This window comes from Carettochelys insculpta, chromosome 2, assembly GCF_033958435.1.
Source record: "Carettochelys insculpta isolate YL-2023 chromosome 2, ASM3395843v1, whole genome shotgun sequence".
In the NCBI taxonomy this organism is placed as follows: domain Eukaryota; kingdom Metazoa; phylum Chordata; order Testudines; family Carettochelyidae; genus Carettochelys; species Carettochelys insculpta.
In genome coordinates, this window is record NC_134138.1 from 267,462,375 (window position 1) to 267,483,927 (window position 21,553).

General features: G+C 41.8%; 1 protein-coding gene across 1 annotated transcript in view; it reads left to right on the plus strand.

Moving 5' to 3' along the window:
• The first annotated feature begins 483 nt into the window (after positions 1 to 483).
• The window catches only part of ACVR2B (activin A receptor type 2B), a 190,501-nt gene continuing 169,431 nt past the window's right edge, over positions 484 to 21,553 (plus strand). The window contains exon 1 of the mRNA XM_074985118.1: positions 484 to 780. Coding sequence (XP_074841219.1) covers positions 729 to 780 — 52 coding nt within the window. The 5' untranslated portion in view covers positions 484 to 728. The remainder of the gene's footprint in view (positions 781 to 21,553) is intronic.

The window sequence follows — 21,553 nt, forward strand, 5'->3', positions numbered from 1 at the left end:
GCCCCTGCCCACCTCGGAGCCCGGTCCCTCCGCGCCTCCTCTCCCAGCCGCCGCTCAGCCGCCAGGGCAGCCACCACCTCCTCCTCCTCGGCAGCCGCTGGGCTGGTGCCTCCCGCTGCTCAGCCGCTTCCCTGGATGCTGGGTTGGTAACGTTGCTGCAAAGTTTCGGTGCTGCTGCTGCTGCTGCCGGTGCCGCTGCCGCTGCCGCCCGGCTGCGGGATCGCGCGCGCGTGTTGCTTTTGGTGGTGGTGGTGGTTGTTGTTGTTGGGTGCGTGCGCGCGCGCCCGACCGTGTGTGTGTGTGTGTGTGTGTGCGCGCGCGCGCGCCTAGTCCCCGCTGCTGGGGCAGGCAGAGGGGGCTGGGCTGGGCTGGGCTGGGCGGGGGGTGGGAGAGAGAGTTGGCGGTGCGGTGCACGCTTCCCTCCTTGCACAAAAGCCCCGGCCAAGCAAAACTCTCCAGGAAAGCTCAGAGCAGGAGCCGGCGCGGGAGCTGTCCTGGCGCTGCCATTTGGGGCCCCTTCGAATTGGATCCGTTGTTGCGGCTGTGGAGGAGCTAGACCCGACCGTGTCGGAGCCTTGTTTTGGTCGGGTTTTGCTTTTTGGCTCGAGGTGCTCTCTGTCTTTTTTTTTCCCCTCCGACTCCCTCCCTCCGACTCCCTCCCGCTCTTCCGATCGCTTTGCCCCCGTGGGGGCAGAGGGGGACACGCAAGGGGGAAAAAGTAAAGGAATATGGTTGCTTCGTGGCTGACTTTCGCCTTTCTCTGTGGAACTTTCTGTGCAGGTGAGTTCATTTCTGTCTCTGTCCATTGAACTGCTCCGTATTAACCCTTGAAAAGGAATTAAATGTTGCACGCTTATTCGACAGGACCTGCCCCTCGCTCCATAACATGGCCTTAAAATGGGGGGTCGGGGGCAAGAGGGTTTATAAGGTTTTTAAGACCCCTTCCTCTTTGCGTTGTTGGTTCTGATAGACAGGGATTGTATTTCTGCTCTGCTTTGTGTTCCCTTTAATTAACCAGCGTGGGAATGAATTAGTGTCCCTGGCCTCCAGATTCCTAAGAAACTTTGCATTGTGGCATGTTAGCGGTGTGTGCGTGGGAACCAAGTGGAGCGTAGTAAAAATCCTTTTTGGCTGTTAGTAACTGTTTCGTCTTTCAGGTAGTGAGCCATGTGGGGTGTGCGTGTGTTTTTTTTCCCCTGCTCCGGGACTTGCAAGGCGGCGTTGTGTAACTGGTTTGATTTCCTCCCCCTTTCCCTGCTCCATTAACGTGTTAATTTCGTGTGGTTTTACTAGTCCTTGGGCAGCGCTGCTGGCCTTCTCCTAGGATTCTCCTTGATTGTGGCTTCTCATTTTTGGAAAGGGGCTGTTTTTAACTAGCTGGCCGGAGTCAGGCGGTGCTGGACGTCGGTGGAAGCGTGTCTCTCCTCCTCTTACTCGCTTAATGACATGTTATGATCCCATAGGCTTTTTGCTGTTTTTATGAGCTGAGTCATTTCGGCTGATTTGTGACACGGTGACATAATAGAAAGTTGTGAGAGAGGAGCGACAGATCCCACCACCTTCGAGAGGTGGGTTTTTGGGGATTGGTTTTTGAACCTTCGCTCGTGATCCTTTTTAAAACTTCAGCCCTAATCTGCAGGGTTTGCGTTTTTTCGCGGGGACATTGTGTGGCGTGGTTCAACTTAATGCAAACAATGAACGTGCTACCGAGCGCAATCAGAAGGCCGTGTGCTGCTAAATGACTCTCCCGACACGTTGGGATGCATTTGATTTACATTCGCTTCAGCCTGGAGAGCAGGCGTTTTGGGGCGAAAGGGGCGTGGTGGGGAGAACATGTGACTGCCACAGTGGGTTTTGGGGGGGGGGGGCTGGGTGCACGGGGTTACGGAGATATTCCCATTCTTCTAAGACTATCGAGTGCCCTTTGTCAAAGGGGGAAAGGCGTGTTTTTGTAGCTAGAGCCATTTCTGGGAGGCTGCTTTGTTGCGTGGTTTCCTCCTTGTTTTGATGAGGGGTGGAGAGGAATCGGGCTCACCCTTTGGGGGACTGGTAAAACAATGATCTGGGTTACAGATCGCACACAGCAATGCAATCTGGTCACCCTACAGAGATGGGCATTGGGTTTTTACGGAAGACAAAGGCTTAAAGTTACTTGACTCCCCAAATCAGTGCATTCTCTCCAGATTTCCAGGGACGCTCATTTTACAAAGGAAAGGAGGCGATTTCCCTCGAGCCCACGGCAGTTTTTTTAAAAACATGCTTTATCCTCCCCCGCTCCCCACACATGATGGATCCTGAGCTGGTCTTTATTTGGTCACACCTGGTGCCCTGATAGGGGAAGTCTGTGTGTAGTAACTTGTTACGTTGTATCCATTACGAAGCAGGGAAAGGGAGGTTGGTGGTGTATGTGTGTGTGTTTAATGGATAAAGGGTCGCAGGAAGCTGCTGGTTTTAAGGGGTGGGAGGGTGCTGCGGTTGTGCCCTTTGCTTGCTGCATGCGGCCGGTGTGAATGCAGTTTTCTAGTCAACTAATTTTATTTTAAGGCGGCAGAGGTTTCCCCTGGTATTGGTTAAACGCTTTCCCACTGGAAACCGGGAGGCGAGCTTGCCCCGGTTCTGCGGGAGGCGAGGGGGGCGAGATCCGGTTGGGTTTGTTTTGGAATGTGCTCCCAGGAACCGCTAGAGCTGCAATCTACCAGGCGTAAGGTTCTTGCTGCTGGTGGTGGTTCTTTGTTTCGAGTGCCCATTAAATATGCAGTGCCATTGCCTGGGTTTTGTAATTTAAACAATGCCATCTCCTAACTGTTTTAAATTCATACTGAAAGTGGTGGTATGGGGGTAGAAGGAGCAGAGAAACATTAATTTGTGTTGGAAACCAAGCCAGCTAGGACGTGTAGCTAATTGATAGGGCACTTGTATGCAGCTTTGTTTCCCTGTGTTTACAAGGGGGTTATGCGTGATTGTATTTACGAACCTGGTCTTGCTGGGCACGGCTGTTTTGGAAGGATTGGGGTGTCTGGGAGAGTGATATTCAGCTTACTATAATCACAATAGGTCTCTGGGCTGGAAAATTCTATTATGTGCCCAAAAGGTATTTTTTTAAGTCTATTTTATTTGAGTACTACTTGGATCTTTTTAGCTTATGTGTCTGGCAAGTGAGAAGGCACCTCTTTTGTTGTTAAAAATCTGTTCCTGTAATTTCATATGACGGCAAAAATGTCAACTGGAGGAAAAATAAAGTTGCCTAAAAATGGGCTCTTTAAGCTTCCTGCATGCGTCACGTTATAAAAAGGCACAGCCCACTAGTACATGCCTTTACAGAGTTTTTCTGAACATTTAATAAAAAATAGAAAAAAAAATAATATTTTTGAAAGATCTCAGGGGATCATCAGATCAGAGCACCAGCAAATTTATAAATCTATTTTTATGTATTGTCTCATCCATCTTTCATCTAGTATTTGTTCAGCAGTGTGATTCTCCTAATCCGTCCAGCTTCTTCTCTTCTCTGTTCTCTTTTCTCTTTAGGAGAAAGTTGCAGCTTTCTGGTGGGGATTCATAGCATGTGTGTTTCTTGAAATATGATGTGGAAAAACAATGGGTTTTTTAAAAATAGCTCAGGCTCCGTTGTTGATGGATTTTCTGTGCTACCTTGGTTGACTAACAAAACAAGCACAGGCTGCTATTCTTTTAAAAGTATCAGTGTGCTTAATTTTTGGAGTATTGAAGATTTGTTGATGAAAACATTATGTTCATTTTTCGCCTTTTGTTTGCAAATGTTGTACAGCCCAAATGTTCAGAAATAGTGTTCTTATTTATGAAATTTAGATAATGTACAAAGTGGGAAATGGCTTATTTTGCAAAACTTACTTCATATATGCTTTTCTGAAACATTGCAGGATTTAAACTCATTCCAAGATAAGTGCCATCAGGTAGCAATGAATTTAGTCTTCTCTTTCATTTTCTTGTATTTATCCTCAAGTGCTTGGGAAAGAGAAGATGTGTTTAATTAGTAAACTAATGAAACCAAATGAAGCATCTGCTCCAAGGTTAATGGCGCTTGCTTTTAAAAACGTGTAACTTTTGAACCTGGTGGCTAGGATATTTTTAAAAAAATCCAGATTTAGGTAATTATATCCCAAAGATTGTATTTTTTTTCTCTACAGGACTGTCACAATGCTTGCTTGTGTGTTCTATATGTTAGACTTAGTGATGTTGTAACATTGACTCAGTGCTCTATGCAGTTTCTTTTTTAATAATGGAATTTTAGAGCATTCCTGCAGTTTCTTTGTCGTATGGTGCGTTTGCTAATATAGGCTAAAGAAAATCAGCTTTCTGAGAACAGTGAGAGACAGACTACACCAGCTCTGCCATCCAGTTAAAAGCTTCAGTATGCAGAAATTTATACCATATTCGTGTGTCTTCGAGTAACCTATCCAGGCAGTAACATTTTTCTTAAGGTTTGGCTATGCTAAGCGGAACATCGACCTGGTCAGGGTCGATCTTACGGAGTTCAGTTTTGCATGTCTGGTGAAGACATGGCAAAATCGATCTCTCTGGGGTCAGCGGTTGACCCCTGTACTCCACTCTATTGCGTGGAGTAAGGGAGGTTGGCACGAGAGGATAGAGGCTAGGCCTTCACTAGGGAAGTAATTTGATTCCAGTACATCAGTTCTAGACATTAATGCTGTAGCTAGAACTGCATATCTGAAATTGACTTATTTTCCTAGTAGAGACTTAGCATCTCATCAACTGAGCAGAAATAGCCAATTAAAGCAGAGCTCTTGCATTGCCAATAACCTAGCTATCACCACCCTCCCATCCACTCTGGTCCTTGTTCTGGTATGGATCAGCAAAAACATGCTTGTCAGTATTTTGTGTTTTAAATAATGTGATAGTCTTAGCTCTCCCCTGCTGTTACTGAATAGAATTTATAGGAGAAAGAAACAAACATAATTTTTGTTGTTGTCTCTACCCATTCCCTATATGGGCTTCTCTGTTTTGTAGAGTTAGGACTGCTACTTTTGCAAACTCAAATCGAACAGGATTTTTGAGGTGTTAATGGGATAACCCCATTCCACATGTCTGGCTTCTTCAATCTGTGGTGCATGTCTGTCTGATTCTATTCTGCTGAGGAGCATAATACTTTCTTCAAGAAAAGAATCAAGAAGCATTTTCAAAATTCACGTAATAGAAAGTGAGTTATTTATTCTAGGCAGGTGCACTAGTAAAAATGATGCAGCTGCTTAATACCCACTGTCCATATGCCTTGAAAAGCACATTTAAAATAAAATCACAGCATTTTTAAAAGGCAGTAATGCTGGGTCTTTCAGGGTTTCAGTGTCTAGCTTCAGAATGCACCCTAAATTCTAGTTATTGAGGTGATGGTGATCATCAGAATGGTGGAATGGCAGCAGGCTGCTTTGGTTAACTGAGTTTCTTATGATCAGAATTGTATCTTGCAAAAGTAAAAATTCAGTACCTTTCAGCAAAATGAAGCTTGATAACTGTCTTAAATTAAGCAGCTTAATCTGATCTACATGTTTTAAAAATGAGTAGCTGTTTTGGATGTCTTCTTTTTTGGGTGCCCAACTTCTAAAGCTTTGGAGTAGACTCATTTTCAGATGGTGGACAGCGCTTTTTGAAAATCAGCCCTCTTAGAAGTTTTTCAAGTTGGGCATAAATGGCACTGAATACGATGTGAGATGATGGCAGAATTACAGGACTACAACTTTGTACATACAAACAAAGTGGTGAAAAGAGCAAACACCGTGGTGTACTTCATTTTAATGAAAACTCAAACTAAACATTTTTTAGAGTGTTATTTATTCTTACAGATGGCTTCTGAGAATTACATAACTATTTACATATTGTCAGAGGCTGTTGTTAAACAGAACCCAAGTGTCGTGGAGTTTGTTTGGGATTTGCTTCAGAGTCAGCATTTCTAATTCTCGCTCAATAGGATGAATGTTTAAAAAATGTTTAATTTCTTGAGCTACAAGAATCAGTGTGGACGGCATGGTGTAACTTTTTGGAGTTGCTGCAACACTTCTGGCTCAGTCACAGTCTACAACTAAATGTTGTGGGAAGCTGGGAAAGAGGAACCACAAACTAATCTGTGTTTTAGGGGAGATATATATTATAGGCTAGATGGATAGGTTAGTGATCAATCCAGCGGGGGCCGGGGGTTGATTTACATTGTCTAGTATAAACATGATAAATCCATTGTTGATTGCTCTTCTGTCAGTTCCTCTACTCCACCTCAGCAAGAAGTGCAAGGGAAGTCAACAGACTGCTGTGAAGACATGGGTAAATAGATCCAAGTATGTCAACTTCAGCTGCACTATACATGTAGCTGAAGTGGAGTAATTTAGATTGATTTCTCTTCCAACCCCATAGTGTAGACAAGCCCTTAAAGAAGTATCCTTTTCCCTTTTCATCCCACCCAGCGTTTGATTTTTGAATACCAGGAGGGTGTGGTCTTGCTTGGCTAGTAAAATTTCCTGAAAATGAATTGTGGAGCGTAGCCCTGGCTATTTTTTGTCCTCATTTAGGAACCCTTTGCCTGACTTTTCATGAATAGATTTTCACAACAGTGAAACTGGATGTCTGTAAGTGAGAAAGTTTTGGAACCATGCTCACCACTACAAGCACTCCTACTTCCCTCCCCAACATCCCAGCTTTGCAAGTATCTTATCCCTTCTTCATAAGTCCTTCAATTAGAAATAATTTGAAGCAGTTTAACCATTTGTCCCTTTTTGAGGTAGAATAAATTATATCCACCACTTTTCTCCCTATAAGATTTTTTTGAACAGTTGTCATCAAAGGGTCAGAAACTGCATTTAAGATGAAACATTGTGTTCTTGCATTCTGCAAACCTAGCAATTTTCATGCTTAGATTTTAATATAATATTTGTAATTACTGAATGAGAATGTTCTTTTCTCAAAGTTCACTCTTTATTTGGTTATAGCAATGCTGCTTCTGTTGAAAACTGAAAATGTTGGGTGGCAATTGACATATTACCGTGGAAAGTAAAATAACATAGACCAATATGTAGACCTTTTAAAAATTAATCTAATTTTTTTCACAGAGACTTTTGGTTACTTTTTAGAGTAGTACCTGTATGCTTTTATTTGTTTTATGGTGGTAAATAGCAGCCTTAATCAAGCTCTGGGCCTTCTTTTGCTCGTTACTGTGCATGTACTAGATATCCTTGCCCCATGGAGTTCACAGGCCAAACAAAGCATGGGAAGAATGAAATATTTATCATCCTTATTTTGCAGGAGCAGAACAGAGTGGAATAAATTTTATGTGAATCAAATCTTATTGGAATGTGCACCATCAGTAGAAACATATGTTGCCAGCTGTGGGTGCTCTGCTAATGAACTGGGCAGCTCCTGAATCTCTCCTGGGTGGCCACCCAAGCACTCAGCTTAGAGAGAATGCTGGAACTGAGGCACAAATTAAGTGACTAACTCAAGGTTAGACTAAATATTTTGTTCACTGCCTCTAGCTATCGTGAGAGAACAATGTAAACCAAATGAAGGGAATAGTGCTCTATGGCAAGCTGGTCTAGCAGTGAAAATGAGATGAATGTGCTCCAGCCTCAGAATAAGCCTTTCTGTTTATGAAACTGCTGTGCACAGGTAGATTGCACTGTTGCTCAGGAAATCTGATCTTTTTAGACCAGGCTGACTGCAGTTAGTTTCAGGTGCATAAAGACAGCATGGTAAAGTTTTAAAATGGTCATCAGTGGGTATCTGTTTGTCCATATGAAAGGTGTGAATTACCATTTTCCGTCCACCTGTGTTTCAGCAGTTTCTAACCTGCTGTAATTCCAGCTCTTGTGTATCATTTAGGTTCCAGTGCAACAAATAGCGTGTAAGCAAACCGCTGATCCTGCGTGAAACTTTGTTAGAATTAGTGGAAATCTGTGGTGGTATAGCAGTCCGTACTACTTTAGATTAGGGGCTTGTTTTGTGCTCAGTGGCTGGAGAGCCATGCTTGGTCCTGGGCCGATATTGAGTAAAAGACAGCCTGTGCATCAAAGAGCTTATGATCTAGTCAGCAGGTGGGATTTTAAGGAAAGAGGAGACAGAATTTTTTGGTGGACAGAACAAGATACATTGTGGAAAAAGCTGTTGAAATTGCTAAAGACCATCACAGACCTCACCCCCTTCTGCTCCAAGTATAAGACATACTTCTTGTACCTACCTGCCTTCTCTAACATACATCCATAGCAACAGATGTATGTATTTAAAAAAAAAAAAAAGCGGGGGGAGGGGGAAAATCTACCCAAACATGACATCTCATTGCCTGTGTTTCTCTCCCAGAGGGGCAGATGAGAGGACAAACAACCGGTGGCAGGAGTAGTCATATTGCTTAATGGAAGGCACTCAGTCCTGTGGTATATTCTCAAACTGTGCTCGTGGCATAAAATAACCCAGCGTTTCTCAAACTGTGTTCCATGGAACGCTGGTGTTCCATGCAGTGTAACTACGTGTTCCATGAAAACAGTTCAATATTAGTGATATTTTTCCTTCTAATACATACATAATTGCTATATCAAAAATACTAAGGTATTTGAAAAGTATTTAGATTGTAGGTATATTAATATAATCCATTCACACTAGTAGTTATGCAACTTGTGCTGAAACAGAGATGCAAAAACACTCTTCCTGTTTTTAAAAAAAACAAAACACCTGTCAAATGTTACTTATTTTTATTTTGCATACCTAATTTGTTGGGGGGGGGGCTTCATAAAAATGTTTAAACTTGAAGGAATGGCAGTCCTTTTTTGAACAGTATTGTCCTTTCTATTTGTGTACAAAGCAACACTAGCCATCCTTCCTTTTGCTGTTACAGTGATGTTTTGTTTTGGATTTGTACTTATTTTTTTAATTTAATTTTTATACTTAATTATAAGGTTGCTAACCATCCTATCAGAAGAATGTTAGTTGTTCACTCAGATTATTTTTCTCTTGTTATTTTTTTGTTCTTTGTAAAATAAGACATCTAAAAAAACTTTTTAAATCAATGTTTGAGACTTATGTGCAGCAATTTTTATGTGTGAACCCCAACCTCTTTCCCCCCGCCAGACCAGAATGTGTGTATTCCATCAATATATTCCAAACCCAAAAGTGTTCTATGGCCAAAATGTTCAGGTACTGAAATGGGACTATTACCCAGTCAGTAATAGGCTCCCTGTGACAATTTTAGTCACTAGTCATTCAAGCCCTCTTGGGAATGATTATCTGTACTTGTGGGCCTTGTTTACCATAGCATGTGGGGATTTGTCTTTCGTATATTTATTCTCATGCCAGTAGCAAATATGAACCAATCTAAAGATTTCTTGATTCTTGGTATTGTTTTCTAGCCACTAGGCTGTACTCTCTACCTAGACAACTACAGCAGCTGTTACTTTTTTACATAGCCAGTATTAGTCCAGTTATTGCACAACAGTGTCTTAGATGCTATGTTTGTTTTCACATTTTCTATTTTAGTGTAGGTAATCTGCCCTGTAAGTGTTGGTAAAAGTTTACCTTTCAGTTCTGAAGGCTGTGTTGCTGCTAATTTGGTGGTTTCTCCACTTTAATTTAGAGCTCCTAGGTGTGACATCATGAACACCTGGCATATAAAGTTACCCTAATTGTGTTTTGTTTATCAAATAGTTAGGTTAAACTGGTAACTGTTTGTTTTCTGAGAAGCCCATTTTTTATGTATAGATGTCAAAAATATTTTCTGTTCATGCTTTTTAGAAAGTTGCGAGTCATGTAATGACTACTTAGCCAACACAGCTTTGTATTGTTAGAGAGGAAAGAATGTGAATGTGACTCTGAAGTAAAGATAAATTCAGTCAATTTCCCCCTCTCCTTTTTGTGGATTATAAAACTGTTTTATATAAGGAGTGCACTTCAGGTCTGGTATTTGCTAAGCCTTGTAGTGCTGTTTCTGTGAGCTTTTTCTCAATTCTGAGCACTGATGGCAAGTTCTTTTGTTTACTTGAGTTGCCTGCCCAGCTACAGTTCTCCCCAGTTGTTTTGTCCGCCATTGATACCTCTTCTGAAACTAGGACATATAAGCATTGCAAAGATGTCAAGGTCTTTATCTGAGAAGGGAAGCTAAATACATTATTAAAATTGTTAGGAGACTGAAGTGTGGGAAGAGGCTGCCAACTACAGTATGATGTAATCAGTTGTGAGTCGTTTGCGGTGGCTGTGCTTGAGACCTTCATAATATTTGAGCAAAAAAAAGGCAGTCGTGTAGCACTTTAAACACTAAGATGATAATTTATTAGGTGATGAGCTTCTCTGTGGCAGACCCATTTCTTCAAATGTGGAAATTTCCAGATCTGAAGAAGTGGGTCCTGCTTCAGGAAAGCTCATCGCCTAATGAACTGTTTTGTTAGTCTTTAAAGTGCTACAAGACTGCTTTTTTGTTTTATGAAGATACAGAGTAACACAGCTACCTCTCTGTGACTATAATTGATGACATTCTTGTCCACAGTTACCTGTACAATAAAGTTACAGTTGCCTAGAAACTAAGCCACTCAGTCAAATGCATGTCTGGTATAACTTCAGGGATGGCTTTGTCCCACTGAATTCACTTGGGGGAAGGAATGAAATGAAATATAAACTATTTGTGGTTTTTTCAGATCCTTTTGTTTCTCTTTTCCCACCTCGGTGATATGGCAGACTGAAAGACAGCAGACTTCTGAATCCCTCAACTTTAGCTTATTTTTGAAGTCTGTAGAGTGGTTAATGGGTTAAGAGTGCCATCTGAGAAATTTAATTGTGCTTGGGCTTTTCATAGTAGGAGTATCAGGTTGCAGCTAAGCCTGTCATTGGGTAGTCCTTCACTTCACTAAAGTTTGAACTTCGAGTCTCTCGCTCTCACATGCACATACTCAGTATCTGTAGCAGCAACGAAGGGTCCTGTGGCACCTTATAGACTAACAGAAAAGTTTAGAGCATGAGCTTTCGTGAGTTAACTCACTTCTTCAGATGCATCTGAAGAAGTGAGTTAACTCACGAAAGCTCATGCTCTAAACTTTTCTGTTAGTCTTTGAGGTGCCACAGGACCCTTCGTTGCTGCTACAGATCCAGACTAACACGGCTACCCTTCTGATACTCCATATCTTGTTTGTATAGAAAAGGCTCTCTTCAGGCCACAATCTTATGGCTGAAATAGCACACGTTCCCAAACATGTATTCCAGTCATTTTTGATCATTTCCACATCTGTTTGGCAATAATCAGTAATTTGAGACTGCATAACAAATTTTGGGATGGCGGTAATAAACACCATTTCTATAACATCTCGCTAGCTTTTCTTCCTGTGTAAAATTGTCAAGAATATGCATTGTGATCAAGGGAGACACTTGAATTCCTTAGAAGCATTGGTTGCACTTAATTAGTGCAACCAGGAACAGGAGACCATATGCATCTTGAATGGTTACACATTTTGATATTAAATTTAATGTTCTCTTGCAGCAAGTGATACATTTTAGGAATTTCCTACATGCTATCCTGCAGATTGTGATGTGTAGGTTTTCTCAATGCTTAACTTGTTGCAGTTACCAACATTAAAATATAAACACCCATGCTGCATATCTGTATACCCTGTAGAGCCATGGAAATAAAAGTGCTTATGTACCTTTTGATTACCTTGCCTATTGCCTGCTCCTAATTCTTTCTCCTTGTTACCTGCTTTAATGTTCCAAAACCCTGAGACGCTTCAACCAGCCACTAGTTTTTAAAATCAACCTGCCAGAGAAACGTTTTCACTTTATTAGTATTTTATTGGTTTGTATTATGATAGCACCTAAACCTTGCAGGGGAGCTGAATGCTGTTGGGGTGAGGAGAGTGCCATGTTTTCACTGTGGCCATACATTTACGTATTTCCCTAGGAATAGATGTTAAAATCAGGCATGGAGATGTGATCTCAGATGATTTTTCTTAGCCCTGTATATTTGAACTTGTGGTATTTAAGACATAAGGCTTTATGGGCAAAAGGGTATGAAATATTTCTAATTTGTTTTTTAAAAATTCCTAAAATATTTTTTCTGTAACATGAGGCATTTACAGAATGAAGATGCAGAAAAGTTTTATTGACTCTGCTTTAGGTTGACTCCTATATATTCATTATAGCTGTGCCCAGCTGAGTAAAGCCTCTTTTCCAGATCTTTTCGTGTAAAGAATTTATAGTGCTCCATGTATTTTTTTTCTCTGTAAAAAAGGATAAAGACAGTATGAAAGATTGTCGGTAAATGATAAGCCATTGCATGGTGCAGTGGTTAGAATACCTCAAAGAGCCTGGTTTTAATTACTTGCTCTGCCATGAATAGATTGTGATGCTGGGCAGGTCATTTCACCTCTCTGCTCTTTTTTCTGTTTTTATTATTTTAGGCTGCAAGTTCTTTGGATCAGGGACTCTCATACTGTGGGTGAATGTAGGAAAGTGGAGGGAGCTCTGTGTTCAGTTTGAGGTTTCTAGAGGTGGTTGTAATATAAATAATTACAACAGAGAAGAAAGTTCTTCTGGGTCTATACTTGATTTAACTTTTTTAATTTAAAATTTAGCCTTCCATTGCAAAGACTCAAATTAAGTCTCCTTTTCTTAATTTGTCCTCCTTAATTGCTCTTACATATTATTTCATAGAATAAATTCCTTTTGGCTCAGTGTGCAGTCCTTACAAGAGTGAATGTTTTATGCAGCATCACAATGATTGCTGGACCCATATATCTGATATGTCAAAATGCTTGGAAACAAAACACTCTGCTTTCTTATAAGCACAACACAACCCAGAGATATGTGGAGCTTCTCATACTAGTTTGTCTTGAGTGGAACTGTAGTTTGGGATGTTACATTACATTATTATTTATTAACCAGTTTAAACTGTAGCTTAATCTTTCTTTGAACATGATGACTATTAGAATGGAGAGCTGTGTGTCTTTGCTGGAGTCGTGAAACTTCTTCACAAGGAAACTGGAATAGTGTTCAGCAGAAAGTGTTCTGTGAATACATATATGTTCCTCCTTCCCCAGTGGACCAGGGAAAACACTAAATAATCTGGGTTACAAACTTTAGAAAACCTTTTTCTGCAGACTAGGAAGTTCTGTTACCTCCAAATCACCTATGCAGACTTTGTATTTGTAATATAAGCATTGCTAAAAGAACCCTTCATAGGCAACTAAAAGCCCCAAAATTGAGTGTGATCACCATCCCCCTTACATAAATAATGTAAGGGTGTATAATTGAAGTGGTCATACTCATTGTCAATGAACTGCTATACAAGAATAGACCTGCGAGAGATGAATGCGCTGTTTATGCGGGATATGTTTAAGGAATATCTGCTGTTTACTTACAAATGCAGTTGATATAAGTAACCTGGCATAACTGAAGTATAATACTTTAAAGTGCAGTGATAAAGTTTGCTAAAAATAGTTCAGTTTATGAAAGCTAGTTGAAAACTGAGCAAGATAAGGAGTCATTTTACAAGCATTGTTGATAGAATTTCAGGGATCCAAGAAGAGAAGATGAATGTCTTTCTGTTATAGTAACAGCTGCTCTGTCCATTGGGATATAGTGTTTGCTCATCCAATGTGTAATAATTAAACAGAAGAGTTATTTCACAGCAGCCGGTCTGGAGGACTATATGGGAATTTTATCTTTTAAAATAGAGTATGTTCTTGCTCATTTAAAAGCAAAATCAATCTTTCACCTGAATTTTGCGTATTTTTCCCCTACATACATCTAGTTATGAGGGGTTTAGAAGTAAACATTTAACTGAGGATAAGTAATTTTAAATAGATCAAGAGGTTTGAAATTTCACTAAATTCACTCTCCCTTAAAGAATACGTAAATTCATTTTTCTCAGAACCTGTAAATGGTTCACCTGTGTTTGGATATGTTTATGCTGTTTTCTGACAGAAGCATTTATATACCACTCTAATTTGACTGTAGATTTTTTTTAATTAAATTCTGGCCTCAGAGGTGGTTTTTCTGTGACTATCCTTGTAAAGAGCCTGATTCTGATTTTAATTTGCTCCATTTGGATCTCAAGGTAACTCTGTCAGCTGAGCTTCCGTCGTTTAACACACAGTACAGACCTGTCTACATGAGGGGCTTTTGCGCTGGTATAGCTGCCTCTTTGCTATAAGTTGGTCTAGTGATTTGTTTTAATTAGCGTGGAGTCTTAAAACGTTTACTGTATTGAGCAGTAGAAACAGGAAGGCTGGCTTCAATTTGTCTGTTCTCTATCTGGATGGAAGTTGTCTTTAGTGTCCTCTTTTCATTCAAAATTATGGGAAAGGATGTACCCTAGATTGGGATATAAATGCTGTGATCCCTCTTTTGTACCTAGTGATTTTTGTGCATTTTAGGAGGTCTGTGAGCTAGGCAGTTGCATGGAAATAATTTTCTACCTGGGTCAGATGATAAAGTATCTAAGAATTTGAGCCCTGTCTGTACTACCTTTGACACCATGGCTACTGTACCTGAGGAACTTCAGTCCCTAGTTTCCCTGGGTAGGTGCAACAGGAATGGTTACTTAATGAGAACAGGTTTCCCAATGCAGGGTTAGACTAGGGCTGGATCAGCATGGAATCCTAGAAATGTAGGCCTGGAAGTGGGGGTGCCAGATTTTCAGAACAGTTTTATGCATGACATGCAGAGCCTCAGCAGTGGGAAATCTGGCTCTGCCCCTCAGCTAGCTCCCAGTTGCAGAGCTGCTGGGGTCTCCACACCTTCTGGCCCAGGGATCCTGCAGCTGGGGCTGCCAGCAGGGCGCTCTGCCCCAGCTGGCTCCCAGCTGCTGAGCTGCCAGTGTCCTCTGGCCCCAGCCAGGGATCCTTCATTGGGTCTGCTGGCAGGGCTCTCTTAGGGGTGGGGGGACCTAAACAGCCCTACGGGACACTTTGGGGAAATATGGGATGCAGGACCTTTGCTTGAAATGTGGGATTGTGATGCAGATTGTGGGACATTTGGCAACCCTACCTAGAAGGGATCTTAAGAGGTCATCTAGCGCTGAGGCAGGATTAAGTAAAACTAGATCATTCCTAGTAGGTATTTTGCCATATTAGTTTTAAAAGGGGTCCATTGACAGGGACTCCACAACCTTTAGATAAGTACTGGAATGGGTTAATCATCCCTACAGTTAAAATATCTGTTCTAGTACTTATCCAGAATTTCCCTTGCTGATCACACTTATCTAAGACAGGACATGAAGTAGCAGTTGATTACAATCCTCTTTAGAACAACCTCTTGTTTTGAAGTTTGTGTGGTGCCCCCCCCCCCACCTACCTTAAAACAAATTAAACAAACCCTTCTTTTCCACTAGGTTAAAAGGGCCCAGTTCTTTCAGCCTTTCCTCATAGGTTGGTGTTTTCTCAACCTTACTATTTTTTCGGCTCTGCTCCTGAGATGCATGAAATATAGTCCTTTTTAATCCAGTGTCTTCTATCCCCTATTTGTAGTGTCCTGCCAAATTCATGGACCATTTTGGTCACTTTCAGTCGCAGGATTTTTAAAAGCGATCAATGCTATGACTTCAGCTATTTAAATCTGAAATTTCGTGGTGTTTGTAATTGCAGAGCTCCAGGCACCAAAAGGAGTTGGGGAGCGTTCTAAGGTGAGGTACCTTATGTACCTTTACTTCTGCACTGGTGGTGGCGGCGTTGCTTTCTGAGCTGGGCAGTAAGAGTGTGGTGGCTGCTGACTATGATCCTATCTCTGCAGGCAGAGCCATAGCTAGCAGCCGTTGAGAAGTAAGGATGGCATGGTATGGTATTACCTCCCTCCTGCATTGCTGTTGGCTTTGTGTTGTCTTCAGAGCTGGTTGCCTGGCCAATGACTGATGCTTTCCAGCTGCCTAGCTCTGAAGGCAGCACAGAAGTAAGGTTGGCAGTATCGCAGTCTCTCTAAAATAACCTTGTGACCCTCCAGAAACTTCCTTTTGGTCAGAATCCCCAGTCTGAAAAATGCTGCTCCCTCTTCCCCCAAATCTGTGTAATGTGGGGTTAAAAGCACACAAAAGACCAGATTTTACAAGGGGAGGTGAGATTTCACGATCCGCGATGCGTTTTTCATGGCCATAGGTTTAGTAGGGCCTTTTCTGTTAGTAACATATTGTCCTTTGAGCAGGCCTGGATGGCATGATTAAAACATCAGAACCCAGTTTATATTACAATATCCGCTGGTCAAATATGGCTTTGAATTTTCACTCCTTCATTTGTGACTGATGGGAGTTGAAGGGGAGTAGTGGAGGTGTCTGAGGCTTACAAGATGTTTCTAAAGACCTGATTGCAAGCACATTCTTTGGTCAACTTTCTGATTAAAGTATAGAAATCTGATTTTGAGAGGGCAGGGAGGGAGAAAGAAACCATTTGTTTCAACCCTCAAATTCCTTCTAGCTGGAGAAACATTGTCAGCGTAATTGTAGACTTTTCAAATCTTTCTCTGTAGACGTTAGTCTAAGGAAAGTCATGCTATATTGATGAATGTCTCTATTTTTACCAGTGATATATCTTATTAAGGTGTCATTAGAATGACACAAAACTGGCTGATGTTTAAAATTCTGGCTGTTCCTGAATGCTGCTTCATAGATATCAAATCAGGGTATATTTGTGGGTTATAATTCACTGACTGTTACTTTGGTCACTGTTAAATCAGTTAACTTTATCTAACTTTAAAACTGAGTTGTCATTGAGTAACTTGGATTTGGAGACAATAGGATTTATACTTTTTCCTTTAATTTTTGTTGTTGGTAAAAGGCTTGGTGGCGATTGTGCTATAAAATTAGTACAGGGTACAAGTAAGTACAGCATTTTCTACAACTAATTGTGGCCTTGAAGCATATCATATAAAAGGTCATCTTTGTTAGTGAACTACAGTCTTCTCCTGTGAGACAAAAATCCGTGTCTTTATCAAGGATGAAATCTGGGCTCCTAGGTTACGCAATTGAGCTTTGCTTTAATTTGGACATCGTTAGGCTCTCTAATAAAGCAGAACGTTTTAATCAATCTTCTTGTACTTTTGTGTGAGCATTTCTTTTGATAGGATTTGTTTCTCCCTTTTGAGGAGAAGGTCTCCAGGATAGTCAAGATTTAAAAAAGAATCTTTTTTAAATTTTGGATTTTTTAAATTTGGATTTAAAATTTTTTTTTAACTATCATAAGGTACTAAATTTCCCATTTAAAAATAAGTTAGAATTAAATCTTCTCACAAACATGCTAGACTTACACTCTAGGCAAATTGCACACCACTGTTTGCCTATCTTTTGCTGACAGCTCTGTTGGACCGGGCTTTTCTGACGGTTGGCCTGTCCACATGAGGCCACATGTTGTGGAGGGGAAAAACCCTCTGTTGAGACATCTTTCTTGTGGAACAAGGTTTATACGAATGTCGACAGAATGCTCCTGACTGGCAGATCTGTTCCAAGAGATCTGCAGATTGGATGTGCACTCTGTTTTTTTAAAAAAAAAAAAAAAACCAAAAAACTTCCGTCAGCAGAAGCCTGTAGTCTTAGACATAGCCTTAGTCTCATAAAAATCAATTAATGGCTCTACTCCTGTGGTGTTCAGTACTCTCCCTGTTCGCCACATGGGGTGATTGGGGCACTGGGGTGTGGCAAAATGTGGCTCAGCAGAGCTGCACATGTGGAGTGCCCCTCTGCCTGCTCTGCGCATGCACCCCACCGCTTGTTGGGATGCATGCTTGGCAGCCGCGGTAGAGGCGGCCCCTGCAGCCATTTCCCTGGGCATGCGGCTCCTTTGGCCCCATGCAGCTGCACTGCTCCTGCCCAGAGCCACTTGGCTTCTTCGACAATGGCTCGGCTCCTGTGGCCTGATGTGGTCCTGGCAACTGCAGGCCAATGTGGCTCCTGATGCCCTGGCGCAACCATGGAGTCTCTGGCCTAGAGCAGTGCAGCTCCTGGGATCCTGGTGGCCCTGTCTTTAGTGGTGGCATCTCCATTAAATTGCTGGAATATACAGTTGGAAGGGGGTAGGAGGTGGGGGTGCCTTTCTCTAGTGGGAGGTGGGGGAGGACTATTCATTGAGTGGGGTGGGGGCTGTAGCAGATACGCAAGGATCATAACCAAAAGTATTCCAATACTTGAATTATTATTGGACTCCACTGCTCTACTCTGTCCAGCCTAACTCCCAGCCAGTGCTTCTTGAAAGTTCTGGGCATTCAGTTTCAATCTCTGCTGAAGTGGAGCATGTGCAAAGGTACAGGCTGTATAGGATTATTTTTGTTCTGTGCTTTTGTGGGGGTGGACATGGCAGAGCTAATTAAGACATTGTCTAAAGACAGAGAAATATGTAGGAAAGGATGGAGGCAGTGTAGAAAGAAAAAGTGGGATAGACTGGAGAGGAAAAGGGACGACGTTCAGCACACACAGCTTCCTATATTTCCCTTCGGTTTTTCCATAGAAAAACTGTCATGGCTTCTGGGTATGAAAGAGACCCTGTTTGGAAATACTTCAAAGAAATGTATTCCCTGGGTAAAAAGGGAAAATGTGTCAAGTGTAAGAAGTGCAAGAAGATGATTCAGAGCCTACCTGAAAGAATGAAAAATTACAAGGAAAACTGCTTATTGGAAAAAATGATGTGGCTGATGAGGTGCTTATATCTGAAGAACAATGTGGATCATCATTCTTCAAAACCTTTTCTGTGCCTTTTGTTAGAGGTGTGATTTTTAACAAATAAATTCCCAAGCTGTTTGCTATGTTGGATGTTGCTAGGGAAGTAAAAATTTCTTAGCTAGTCCTTATAGCTTGTTTAATTAGTTAACTAGGTTTAGAACAGTGGTTCCCAAACGTTTTGGCATCATGCCCCCATTTTGATTTTTAAGAAACCATTATGTCTCCCCACCTCTTCTTTTACCATCATCCAACTCCCCTTTTAACAAAAAAATTCAATTTGTAATATAAAATTGTTTAAAATTAAAAATAAGCATAAATAATTTTTTTGGTCCCATGTGGATGCCTGGTATAGCCACAGCTGGCCAGGTGCCTGAGCCCCGTGCCAGCCACCAGAGCTGCCTGCACAAGCCACCCACCCACCTGAGACCTGCACTGCCAGAGCCGCCTGCCCAAGCTGCTCCTCACCCAAGCCCCACGCTGCCGAGACCAGCTGCCTGTCCACCAGCCACCTGCCCCAGCCATGTGCTAGCCACTGAAGCCCCACGCTGCTGGGGCCAGCTGCTTGTCTGCCAGCCCAATCTGCCTCATGCTGCCATGGCCAGCTGCCCACCTGCCAGCCCGAGCCACCTGAGCTCCACAAGCCCTGCGAGCCACCCACCTGGGCTCCTTCCCTCCCACAAAGCCAGGTACCACTAGCCCCCGCTCTTACCTCCTCCTCCTCCTCCTCCTCCCCCTACCACTCCAACCCACGTTCAGTCACCTTTGCAGGAGGCACTAGCTCCACATGAGTCTTCGCCAGCTGCCTCATTCTTACAGCGACTGCACTGGGTCATCCACGTAAAATGGCATAGGCTGAGAGCCAGAAGCAAAGGCTGGCTTTTTCTTTGAGTGGGGAGATTGATGGGTGGGGTAGTGCTGGGTCACCTCACATCCCCATCCCCCACCCCTGGAATTTCTTCACACCCCCCTAGAGGGGCATGCGCCCCAGTTTGGGAAACCATGGTTTAGAATCTGTCACCCAAGTAAGTAGACAGTGCAGCTGCAGCAAGGAAAATGTGGAGTTACCAGTTGCCACTGACTGTGTGATTTTCTTATTTTATGTTACATAATAGATGTCTCTTCATTTGGAACATTGTGGTTACAGACCACAGTGGTGATGCCATAAATCTGTTCTCTGTTTTCCTTCAACATAACTCAATTTTCCCAAAGGAACCCCCTCCCATACTGTTTTCAGTGGGATTTATTCCAAAATTAAGTGCACTCTAAGCACAGTTACTATTAACTTTTTTTTGGTAACTTGGAATCAGATCTGCATCAAAATGACAGTGGGAGTGTGGAAGATGAGAGCTAGTTGAAAAAAGTTTTAAGGACACGGTACATTTAGCGTGTTGAGGGTTTGTCTGTTAGTTAATAAAACTTTGCAAATTTTAAGGACAGCTGTCATCTGGCAATTCAGGGGACTGCTGCAGTTGCAATGTGAAACATACATTTAACATTTGAGATTTAGTTTAATAAAATAGGTGCTTTTGTGTGTGTGGTTTTCTTACTGTTCCTACTGTGCTGTTGCTTGATGTGCGTCTTGACACTGAGTATTGTGCTGTCGCCTAAATGAATAAAAATCAAGTTATTTAAAAAATTATGCAAAGTGTGCCCTCTTAAATGTTGCAAAATGCTGTACTAAGCTGTAAACGAATAGGTTTTAGTGATCTGATTTATAACCTTGTTTTGAAGAAATACCAGTGGGAAACATGATTTAAATCGATGATTTTTTTGGTGATTTTAAATTGTGAGTTTTAAACTAATGTTTAAATTGCCAGGGTTAAAATCAGTCCACCAGTTTTTCAATAGAAAAATAACCAGTCTCTTTACATGAAAAGTTTCATTTCATTCAAGAGCTTTTCTGAAAAGCAGCAAAAAAGCTTCTAGTTTTTGAAAAACCAAAGAGTGCCTGATAAATTTTGGTTGAAAAGATGGGGGAGGTTGGCCCCCCTCCCCCCAAATCCACTTCTGTGGACTATATATTTCTAGTCAACTCTAGAACTGGAACTTTTTTTTTTTAAATAATGTGGGTTTCTGCTCTCCAGGAGTTTGCTTCTCTACCTGCAACTTCTGGGTCATAAAATCTAGACAGTTCTGAGAGTTCCTGTTATTGATCACTGTGTTTTCAACCAGCTGACACTTTATCTAATTAGATAGAGGAACCTTTTTACTTATTATTCAGCCTGGTTTGGGTATAACCTAATGAGCAGAACAGAGAATTGTGTTTTTCACAGTTTGCCTCAGAGATTTGGAGACTACAATTTCTTTCTTTTTAAATGGGTGCATGGGGCAATGATCCACTTGGTGGCTTAGAAGCGCATATATCAAGTGGTGGGGGAAATTCTTGCTGCATCTATTTTATATTTGGTGCCTCCCTTTAACCATGAATTCTGAGCCCTTCAGAATCTAACACATTTTATCCTTGAAACAGTGTGGCACAGAGGCTTAGGCTGTGTCTCATTAGAAACTCTGCAGCTTGCCTGCCCTAACACATCAGTGACTCATCATAGTAATGGGAGGGATTCTTCTGTCATAGTTAATTCATCTTCCCCCATCAGCAGCTAGATCAATACAGCACTGTTTCTACCAGAGATTAGGTTGGTTTAACTACATCACTTAGGGGGTGTGGATTTTTCTCACTTCTGAAAGCCATAAATTGATATCTCTATAACTTTTTAGTTTAGTTCTGGTCTAAGTGACTTGCCCTGGGCCACGTAGGAAGACTGTTAGACTAGGGACTTGTACGCAAGTCTCCAGAATGCCGGTCCTATTGCTTGCATCCTGGATTATCCTTCCTCTCAACTGCATGGGGGTAGGGGGCAGGGAAATCAATATTTGACTTGGGGAGTTCTGTAGGAAATATCTCCTATC